Source organism: Schistocerca nitens, unplaced genomic scaffold, assembly GCF_023898315.1.
Source record: "Schistocerca nitens isolate TAMUIC-IGC-003100 unplaced genomic scaffold, iqSchNite1.1 HiC_scaffold_375, whole genome shotgun sequence".
Taxonomy (NCBI): domain Eukaryota; kingdom Metazoa; phylum Arthropoda; class Insecta; order Orthoptera; family Acrididae; genus Schistocerca; species Schistocerca nitens.
This window is the reverse complement of record NW_026045909.1, coordinates 526,522-538,376: the sequence shown is the minus strand read 5'-3', so window position 1 is coordinate 538,376 and position 11,855 is coordinate 526,522. Positions and strand designations below refer to the sequence as shown.

The 11,855-nt window shown below is 38.9% G+C and overlaps 1 protein-coding gene across 1 annotated transcript; it reads right to left on the bottom strand.

The window, feature by feature from the left end:
• Positions 1-1,440: 1,440 nt before the first annotated feature.
• Positions 1,441-1,941, bottom strand: LOC126229568 (general transcription factor II-I repeat domain-containing protein 2-like). Its single transcript, XM_049942336.1, has one exon. The coding sequence runs from the start codon at positions 1,939-1,941 to the stop codon at positions 1,441-1,443; it is 501 nt and encodes a 166-aa protein (XP_049798293.1).
• Positions 1,942-11,855: the final 9,914 nt, after the last annotated feature.

Below are 11,855 nucleotides of genomic sequence, written 5' to 3'. Positions count from 1 at the left end.
TTTCATTTGACGAAGGTGACAGGTACAGCTGACAGCTGGAAACCATTTATTCTTCACCAGATTGGATATATATCATTTATCGTTCTTCAGAAACTGTAAGCATTAGCACCTGTTAAAATGAAATAGTACTTTCAGAAACAAACCACTTGCAACTGTTGGATGTATGTGACTCCTTTGCCAAATAACATTGCTGTGCAGTTGCTGACAACAATAAGCCATGTTTATGACACCGAAATTCTGCAATACAGGGAAAAAAGATTTTTAAATACCCATCCGCCGGTTCGACAACTATTAGATTATGAGGGATATATTTGTAGGAGACATACAAGTAGTTGTCACGTTGTCAACAATTGCATTTTTAGTCAGTCTTCACAGGAGTCAAGTGTTGAGACTGACTGGAATAACTGTTGTGGTAGCATGAATCAATGATGACATGTGCCATTCACAGACTTTCACAGAATGACTGTCACCATGTTTACGAGTTTTGAAAACTGCATAAAATGCTGCTGATCAAATTTCAATAAACTGGAAAAAATATACAGTGCATCTGACTAGTTCATTCCAGTTTAATTATCTCTGTGAAAATAAAATTCACATGACTTGCATAATCTTACAATATTCATGTAGCTAGGCAGGAGTATATGAAGGGTGAAGGGAAGGAAGGGAATCGTTAGTAATTTTGAGCCACGACCATAAACAATTCTGGGATTGGTGTATCTTGTTCCTGAAATTTATTTTAAAGTACTTTCATGCAAGATGAGATGGATCTATTATTAAAATATAATATTAAATTATTCAAATGGCCACAAAAACTTTATTATGATTGCATTAATCTCAAACTTTCAAATAATGTAGAAATAAATAAAAAATTTAAAAAATTTGAGAAGGACAGATGCACTGCACATGCAACAGGCTATATAAGAAAGGTACAGGTCTCTCATTGAATCTGGTTTTTATTCATTATAATTGCAAAACAAACGTAAACACAAATATAGAATTCTTCATTAATGTGACTTGTGATGTTGAACTTTTTTGGCTAAGTCGTCTATATCTGCGCCATTTGGGCTGCTTGCAATCCTCACTGCATCTTCTAAATGCCTGGACAACGATTACAATATTTATTTTTCGGGTACTTCATTTTTGAAAATGAAGCTTCACAAAGGTAAGTTGAAGGAAATAGTGTTAAAATGAACTGTGCACAGTCTCATAAATTTTTAGGCACACATTTCCAAAATTCAGTGTACTGTTGTGTTTCATTATGTTCTATAAACAGAGCTATAAGCTGTGTGTAATGCTGAAGTTCGATTATTTCATTTAGCAAATTAGTTTTAGGAAACCCAAATTGGCAGAATAATTTGAGATCATACTGTCCAACATGCCAAGGGTTCTCTATGAGAATGAAACAGCTTCAAAGATTTCGAACATCAGCAAATCAGTTTTTTACTTCTTCCAAATAAAAAACAAATATTCTTTCATGTTTTGGTAAATAGTTTCAGCGATAGTTAAGCCTGATCGGAGCATAGCAACAGTTGGCAAATTAGACAGATGTTTTACTTCGAGTTCATTTATATATAATTGCAGTTTGGCTTCAAATGTAAATATTTTGTTACTCATTTGCCCAATTACCTTGTTTGGTCCTTGTAATTCCAAGTTAAGTGTGTTGAATTTTTGTGTAATATCGGTCAAAAACGCTGTTGGTATCCACCATTCATCATCATCAAGTTCAGGACAATTTTTGCCCCTTTGTTGTAAGAATAAAATAATTTCAGATTTCAAATCGACAAACCATTCCAGCACTTTTCCTTTGCTTAGCCAATTGACAGCAGTACGTAGGAGATCATCACTGTAACAAGTTCGCGATTCCTCCAGAAGTTCTTTAAATTTTCGGTGATTAAGTTCAGGGGCACAAATGAAATTTATAACGCTTATAACCGTTTGCATAACGTTCTTCAGTTTGGTATTTGAAATTTGACATGCTTAACTTTCTTTATGCAGTACGCACTGAATGGAGAGTAAATTTGGAAAATTCCATTCCTTCTTAATCAGTGCTATCAAACAATTGTTGATGCCCATCATTGATGGACAACCATCTGTACATACTGATATTAATTTGCTCATAGATAAGCCATTTTTTTTTTACAAATTCTTTAATTTCATCTACAAAATCACATCTTATTGTGTGAGCTTTCATGGTTAAAATTGTTAAGAAATCTTCCTCTATTACCCCATCATTCGTGCAGTAACACACAAATAATGAAAACTGAGGCATCGAAGCTAAACCTGTACTGGAATCACATGCAAGACTGAAGTATTTTCATAGTTTGACTTTATTAATTACTGCCTCAAAGATATATTTTGAAATATCTTCTATATGACATCAACAGGTAGATTCTGAAAGTGTGAGCTTATTTATTTCAGCTGATATTTGTTTACTGTTGGAGAAATTTTGAAACAAAGTTTCAGAAACAGTCATCATACATTGCTTCACTAATCCAGCATCAGTGAGAGTTTTAATACTTTTTGCCAGAATATTACATACTTGGTATGATGCTCTTGTGACAGCCTCACTTTGCCCAACTGATGCTAACATAATGTTTTGTTGATGACGAATGGTAGATTTTAGATGAGTAATTTTTTCCTTTCTTTCATTTGAATTCAAAGGAAAAGCTACTGTAAATGAACTGTGTTTACTTGTGTAGTGACGAAATAAATTGTATCTCTTCAGTCCCACAATCGTACCCTGGCATATTAAGCAAGTAGCAGTACCTTCTTTGAGTCCACTTATAAAGCAAAATTCTTCTTCCCATATTTCATCGAAACTTCTTTTCTCTTAACATATATTCCTCTAGTCACTGTTCTTGAGGGTACATCAGACATTACTTATTCCACTAATAATTATATCACCACATATGAGTACAAATACGCGACAAACGCTCAGGGGCGCCGAAACTCAGTTCACAACTGACACAATGACACGACAAAGCTAACAATAAGGCAGCTGCGGGACAAGCCTGCCGCAGAAAAATGAGCGGGCATGGGCATGCGGCGTGTTTGATGCACAGCTCACATTGTTGGCTAGAAGGCCACTCGTGCCTTTAGTGTTGAGGAACACCAGCAAGTGGCACGTTAAATGAAAGTGGTGGATGGTTTTCAGTTACCTAATTACTTACCCGACTTTAATCACAATTCTACGTGGTTTCCGTAAACAAAACAACGCTATGCCAGGCAAGTAGATAACTAATGCTACCCGTGCAAAGCCGAGGAGGGTCGCGGGCTGCATGAAAACATGATCTGGGCCACAGTTTGATGACCACTGCCTTAAACCTGCATCTAATTTGCCACATAAGTCTCCTCTTTCTGTTGAATGCCTCCTTTGCTATGGCAATTCAAGTTTTCACCTCCTGGTGACATCTCAAGTCTTCAGTTATTGTGCTTCCAAGATATTTAAATGCACTTACTTAACTAATGGTAGATTGTCCTATTTTAATATTGGTCAGTATGTGTCTTGTACTGATGACCAAACTCTTTATTTTTGCTGTGTTTATTTTCATCCTATATTCCACACAAGCTTCATTCAGATCTTTCAGCATGTTATTCACTGTCCACTCACTTTCTGCCACTAAAACCATGTCATCAGCAAATCTTATACATTCGATTCTCTTTCCACCAATACATATTCCTCTTTTCCCATCTAAGCCTTCTGCAATAATCTCTTCAAGGTATGCGTTAAACAACAGTGGGGAAAGGCAAAAACCTCGTCTAACACTGCGTCCAATGCTGCTTCATTCTGAAATTTCATTTCCAATCCTTATCCTTACTTTCTGGTGTAAATACAGATTCTGTGTCAGTTGTCTCTCTTCCCAATCTACTCCTTTCCTCTTCAAAATATCCATCAGCTTGTTCCACTGAACTCTTCAAAAGCCTTTTCTAAATCTATAAAAACAGCAAAGATTTCTCTACCTTTTTCCATATACCTTTCCCCTATAGTTCTTAACAGGCCAATAGTATCTCTTGTTCCTTTTCCTCTTCTAAATCCAAAATGCTCCTTTGCAATCCCTCTATCCAGCTTGCCATATAGCCTTCTATTCAACATTCTCAGCAAGACTTTAGCTGTATGAGAAATTAGACTGATGGCCCTATGCTCTTCACATTTTTTAGTGTTTCTCTTTTTTTTTCCTATTGGTATCATAACTGTAGCGAGTAAGTCATCAGGCCATTTCCCTTTGTCATATAGCTTGTTAACAGAGATAGACCATTTCTTTTGTTCAAATGTGTGTGAAATCTTATGGGACTTAACTGTTAAGGTCATCAGTCCCTAAGCTTACACACTACTTAACCTAAATTATCCTAAGGACAAACACACACACCCATGCCTGAGGGAGGACTTGAACCTCCGCCAGGACCAGCCGCACAGTCCATGACTGCAGCACCTTCGGCCGCTCGGCTAATCCCGCACAGCCTATTTCTTTTTTTGCCTTGTTTCCCACACTCTTCAACAGTTCTGCTGGCAAATTATCAAATCTTTTTCAACATGTTTTCTGTAATCCATTCTTTCCTGGTATTTTGGGATACTCTATTTCCTAGTACTTCTTTGGCAGAGTCCATAAGGCCTTCCCTGATTTTTACCCATTTCTCATTAACACTTTCATCAAAACTACCTCTTTCCCATTTTTCCATAATCTGTTCTCCGAATCTGATGCCTTTCCTACCTCTTGGAGTCTTTCTATGTTTAGTCTTTCCTTTGCTTTACCTCTCCAGACTTTTTTCAACTTCCCACTATTAGGTTGTGGTATGAATTTATATCCGATCCTGGATAAACTTTGGCTTTCTTCAAACAGGTCCTAAACCTTTTTTTGTATCGGGATGTAGTCCAACTGATTTTTCCCTATTCAAATTTGATATCTATTTATAATGTCTCCTTTTGTGGTGTTCAAATAATGTTATCCACTGCTAATGAATTTTCTCTACAGAAACTAATTAGTCATTCAACTCTCTCATTTCTTATTCCTAATCCAAATTTTCCTACTGTATCTTCATCTCTTCCTTCACCCACCACTGCATTCCAGTCCCCCATGATGATAATGCAGGCATTTCAATTTTATTTCTTGACAAGTTCTTGTATTTTCTCATAGTATTCTTCCACTTCCTCATCTCTATGCTAGCTGGTTGGCATATATACCTGCATTAACACCAAATATTTTGAACTACCTCTCAGTCGTATCATTATCAGTCTTCCATCAATATATTGTACCTTCATTACCTTATTTTTCAGCTTTTGCCCTATCAATATTCCTACTCCGTTTTCACCACTCTTGATTTCCCGAGTAAAAGAGCTCATAATCTCCACTCTCTATCTCCCCATCTCATTTCACACAAACCGAGGGCACCTACCTTTTCATCTCCTGTTTTGCGTTCTCTAGCTTTCCTGCTTGCAGTAGTGTCCTCACATTCCAATCCTTATCTTTCCTTCCTTAACTGTCCCTTTCTTCCTTTCAAATATGTCTACACTCAATGTGTTCCCCTCCCGGAGATCCGAACAAGGGAAAGTTTTAACTTCGGAATCTTTCACATGGAGAGACATACCATGTACTGTTTGGGAATGTAATGTGGTAGTTTCCCGTTACTTTTCACATAGGCAGTATGATTCCCAGCCTCAAATCAGCCACTCACTATGAGTCGGACACTATCTGTAGCCACCCCTCTGGGGTACAGTCGCTACTTGTACTCTTTTTGTACCCCAAGAGGAAAGGTGCCTCTTCCGCCAGCTTCACCGTACCGAAGTCCATCTTTTGCGCCTTTGCTGCTGTTGAGGTCTTAATAACAGAAGACAGCATTAGTGCTATATTTGCTTAACTCCCCCAGAAAGCTCAACAGTGCATTAGTACTACACTTTCTGAACTCCACTACTGACCATACGAGGTGCATTCAAGTTCTAAGGCCTCCGATTTTTTTTCTCCAGACTGGAAAGAGATAGAAACATGCGCATTGTTTTAAAATGAGGCCGTGTCAATACGTCCCAGAGATGGCCGCACCGTACGGCAGATGGAATTTTACCGCCAGTGGCGAGATTGAGAACCGTTTTAAATACTTAAAATGGCGACGTTTTCCTTACTTGAACAGCGTGCAATCATTCGTTTTTTGAATTTGCGTGGTGTGAAACCAATTGAAATTCATCGACAGTTGAAGGAGACATGTGGTGATGGAGTTATGGATGTGTCGAAAGTGCGTTCGTGGGTGCGACAGTTTAATGAAGGCAGGACATCATGTGACAACAAACCGAAACAACCTCGGGCTCGCACAAGCCGGTCTGACGACATGATCGAGAAAGTGGAGAGAATTGTTTTGGGGGATCGCCGAATGACTGTTGAACAGATCGCCTCCAGAGTTGGCATTTCTGTGGGTTCTGTGCACACAATCCTGCATGACGACCTGAAAATGCGAAAAGTGTCATCCAGGTGGGTGCCACGAATGCTGACGGACGACCACATGGCTGCCCGTGTGGCATGTTGCCAAGCAATGTTGACGCGCAACGACAGCACGAATCAGCGTTGTGAAAAATGTGTACGTCTGCAGGGCGATTACGTCAAGAAGTAACACCAGTTTAATCGATTTCGGGTGAGTAGTTAATTAGAAAAAAAATCGGAGGCCTTAGAACTTGAATGCACCTTGTACAGCAGTGACAACTCTAGCCAACCGAGCATTTCCATTGTTTAGCAAAGACAAGAGGGATGCCAGAATGAGATTTTCACTCTGCAGCAGAGTGTGCGCTGATATGAAACTTCCTAGCAGATTAAAACTGTGTGTCGGACCGGAACTCGAACACGGGACCTTTGCCTTTCGTGGGCAAGTGCTCTACCAACTGAGCTACCCAAGCACGACACACACCCCGTCCTCACAGCTTCACTTCTGCCAGTACCTCGTCTTCTACCTTCCAAACTTTACAGAAGCTCTCCTGCAAACCTTGCACTAGCCCACGAAAGGCAAAGGTTTCGAGTTTGAGTCTCGGTCCGGCACACAGTTTTAATCTGCCAGGAAGTTTCACAAGGGGCATGTATTGTCAAAAGCAACTGAAACATATATACGCATGTCAAATTATCACAGTAACAGTCTACTTTTCTGCTGTTAGTAAATCCACATTTTTCCATTACCAGGGCCATCTCCCCTCTTACAGGACAGAATCTGACCATTCACAACAACAAAAATGTGTGTCGTCATTGCTATATGACAGCTTCTATGTTCCAGGACAACAGAAATGCAATATTATGCTACCTAGGTTGTGTATTTACTAGGATTCTGCTATAAGCATAATTTCAAATGTGTGTGTGGCAAATCGTCAGATGATCCTAATTTAGAGACACTGCGATCCATTTACCACCCAACTAAGACATTTCTTCACAAACATTATGCAAGTCAGATCCTTTTCTAGCCCAAGTGCTGGGAATCACCACAGTTTTTGAGTTTTTACATATCGTCCAGCAAAATTTCTCAATGGACTGAGATTTTTAAACTTTCTCATAAACCTTCCACGATTCAAAGTCACCTCTCAGTTCAACAACAAGAGTCTTTAAAAACAGTATTTCACACAACTGTTGCCATCTGCCAATACGCCCAGTGTTTTGTGAAGCATCTACAAGGTTGCCACAAGTTTCCACAAGTAAAATTCCACAATATTTTCCCGATTTCCAGGTAAGTTTCAGCATTTTTCCCAGAGAAGTTTTGAGACCACAAGGGTGAATAAAGACATAAGTTGACAAAGAAAGAAATGTAGGGACTTCTGTATTTATAAACATGTTGTGACAAAGCAAGCTGGGATATTTTTACTTCCCCTCTTGTTTTGCCATCACCTCCTTAAAATTCATTTTTTTTTTTTTTTTTTTTTCATTTTAGAACTAATTACAACTGACATACGTGAGTATAATCTGCATTTTCGTATAAGAGAACCTTATCAGGGGCAAATTATTTGTTCACCTGAGTGCTTCGGTAGCTAGATTTTTGAATATTTGCATATTACTAGACACAGTTCATGCGTTTTCGTTAGGGTCTACAGTAGAGTTGCGCAGCAGGTGCCGATAGTCCGTTTATCTGCATAGTTTAGTTTTCCACAGTCTTTAGTATGGACAGGGACGGCAATTGTGTGCGGATGTGAGCCGAGTTGCTGACACTTCGCTCTCAGCTTCAAGCTGTGATGGCTTCGGTTACACAGTTTGAGGTTGCAGTGGATGGGCGCCTCTGTTGTGGGCTGGTCGTGGAGATCCAACGGACGTCCAGCGTGTCAAGAGTCCTCCGATCGGTCCTCACCAGTGGCCAACCCAGTTACTGCTCGCACTGAGGCTGACCCCTCACCTGTGGTCGAGTAGGAGGTCGCCCCAGGGCAAAGCAGGCAGCGAAAGACTTCCCAGGCGGCCGCACATAAGGCCTCCCCGATTTGTCTGACAAACAGGTACCGGGTGCTGCCTGGCCTGTGGCTGACACTGTCACTAAGCTAGATGCTGTCACCTGTCCTGTTTCAGAGGAAACTACTCAGCCTGCAAGATCTGGGCAATCACAGAGGGTGGGATTATTGGTAGTTGGGAGCTCCAACGTTAGGTGCGTTATGGAGTCCCTTAGGGACTTAACTGACAAGAATGGAACAGCTGAAGGGAAGACTTCATATGCAGCAGCACCTGTATGTGAATCAACACAAACAGGTCTTTTATACAAAAGCAAGACAGCACCAGCAGTTACAACTCAAGTGGGAAACGTTAGTCCACTGCCAACTTGTGAAGCAGCAGCATTTAAGGAGGAAGAACAGTCATCAATAGCAGAAACAGCAACACCAACCCCCACAGGATCAAGTGTACAAGCTGACAGTGTAGAAACCTCGCCAACAGGAGATCCACCATCTATGGCAAAAAGGAGCACAGTAGTGACTGCAGCTGCTCCACATAGGATGTGCCTGAGATCAAGAAAGTCCTCAGCTGCAAATGGGGATTTTTTATGGTACTGGGGCAGAAGGGGGAAGGTTCCAATCAGAATGTAAGTAATGTAGTTAATAACAACAAATGTGGGTGTTACCTGCACAACAGCTCCCTCCTCCCTGCAGAAAACTGTTCCTGTAATACTGGTATGTCAAAAGAAATAAAACTCAGTCCCAACAATGGCAGCACCACAACCAATCATGTAATTAAAAATAAGCTCAAAATTTTTCACCAAAATATTCAAAGCCTGCTCTGTAAGTTAGACCAATTTATTGTAAATATTGATGAACCAACAGGCGCAAATTGTGCTCATATTCTCTGTCTGACAGAACACCATATCACTTTTGGCATCGAAATGCTCAATATATCAAACTATGTTTTAGCTACCTCATTTTGTAGAAAGCATATGTGCAAAGGTGGGGCAGTTATTTATGTGAAAAACAGCCTGTCCTTTAATACAATAGATGTAGAGAAATATTGTGTAGAGAAAGACTTTGAGGCATGTGTCACAGAAATAGTAGAAGCTAACAAGAAACTGGTAATCGTAGCAGTATACAGGGCTCCATCTGGTAATTTTAAAGTATTCATGAAACAATTAGATTCTGTGCTATTGTATCTAACAAGAAAAAATAGGGACATTATAGTGACTGGAGATTTTAATATAGATTTCCTAGAAAGCTCATCTTCTAAGACAGAGTTTGCAAATTTAATGCATACCTACAACCTCGTCTCCACTGTCAGTTTTCCCACAAGAACTACTGCCACTTCCAGCACTCTAATAGACAATATCTTTGTAGATATGAGTAAAACTAATCACATCAAAGTTGAAAAAGTCATAAATGGTCTCTCTGATCATGATGGGCAAATACTCACAATTGACAACTTTAATACAAATCAGAACAAAGCTAGTGCACAGTGGAAAACCATTAGAAACATGAATGAGGAAAATATCCAAAAATTCAAATTATGCATTCGGGAGACTGACTGGAGGTATGTTTATCTTGCAAATGATGTTAATACAAAATATAATTTATTTACTGATGAATTATCAGGTATATTTGAAAATGTCTTTCCAAAAAAAGTCTGTAGACTACAGAACAGGCAATCAAGCAAAAAACCATGGCTCACCAAGGGCATAAAAATATCATGCCAGAGAAAAAGGGAACTGTATATAATATCTAGACAATCCAATAATCCCCTGCAGATGAAATATTATAGGACGTACTGCAAAATCTTAACTAAAGTCATTAAAAAATCTAAAAGTATGTGCATGCAATCTGAAATTAACTGTTCAAACAATAAAATCAGAACGATTTGGAATGTAATAAAGAGGGAAACAGGTACTGCACCATCTGACAATGAAAAAACTGCTGTCCTAAAAATTAACGATTTGGAAATAACTGATAGTAAGCAGATAGCAGACACATTTAACAACCACTTTCTAAGTGTCACCTCTCAAATAGGTTGCAGTGGTGCCCTTGGGGAAGCTTTAGATATTCTGAAACTTAACCTCCCACAACGTTTTAATGATATAAATGTAACACCCATAACTGTTAATGAAATAAAAAAAATAATTCACTCATTGAAAAGTAAAGGATCTTCAGGTATAGATAACATCTCTAATAAACTGTTGAAAGCCTGCAGTAATGATGTAAGTGTAGTACTTGCTCACATTTGCAACACGTCTCTTTATGAGGGAGTTGTTCCAGAGAGAATGAAATATGCCATTGTGAGACCTCTTTTCAAGTCTGGCGATGCTACAGATGTAAAAAATTATCGTCCTGTCTCTCTCTTAACAACATTTTCAAAGGTTCTTGAAAAGGCAGTCTAACAGGATTATGACACATCTAGATAAACTTAATATTATTAACCATAGACAGTTTGGTTTTCAAAAAGGCGTTTCCACAGAGCGTGCCATATATTCACTCACAAATGATGTCTTGGAGTCTATTAATAGTAAGAAGTCACTAGTTGGTGTCTTCTGTGACATTTCCAAGGCCTTTGATTGTGTAAACCACAAGATACTCTTGGAGAAGGCCTATCATTATGGAATCAAAGGGCCTACAGGTAACTGGCTAAAATCATATCTTGAAGACAGGAAACAAAAGGTGGTTCTAAATGGCTGCAATAAAGGATCTCCTAATCTAGTGGATTCTGAATGGGGCAAAATTCCGCATGGAGTTCCCCAAGGATCTGTCCTTGGACCCTTGCTGTTTTTAATATATGTTAATGATTTACCCCTGTCCATTAGTAAAAATTGTGAATTCACAATGTTTGCTGATGATACAAGCATTGTCGTAGATGGTAAGTCTACTGCTGATCTGGAGACTGATGTTAATGATATACTCAGAGAAGTTACAGCTTGGTTTTCAATTAATTCTCTTTCAGTTAATATTAAAAAAAACTAATTTTATACAGTTCCACACAAAAAATAAAACTCTAGAGAATATAGTAATTGCTCATGACAACCAGGAACTAGAACAGGTGCAATCCACTAAATTCCTGGGGGTTCACATTGACAGTAGGCTCAACTGGGAACAGCATGTGTCCCTTACTCTAAAAAGGCTTTCATCAGCAACTTTTGTTCTAAGAGTAATTACTCATTTTGGGGACATCAACATTTTAAAATCATCTTACTTTGGGTACTTTCACTCATTAATGAGTTACGGAATAATATTCTGGGGTAATTCACCAGCCTCAAAAAAAAAATCTTAACTGCTCAGAAGAGAGCAGTCAGAATCATGTGTGGGGTTCCTCCACGTACCTCATGTAGAAAACTTTTTCCACAGTTAGGTATTCTGACCACAACATGTCAGTACATATACTCTCTGATGAATGTAGTTAATAAAGACTATGCTCAGTATGAAACCAATTGTTCATATCATAACTACAATACTA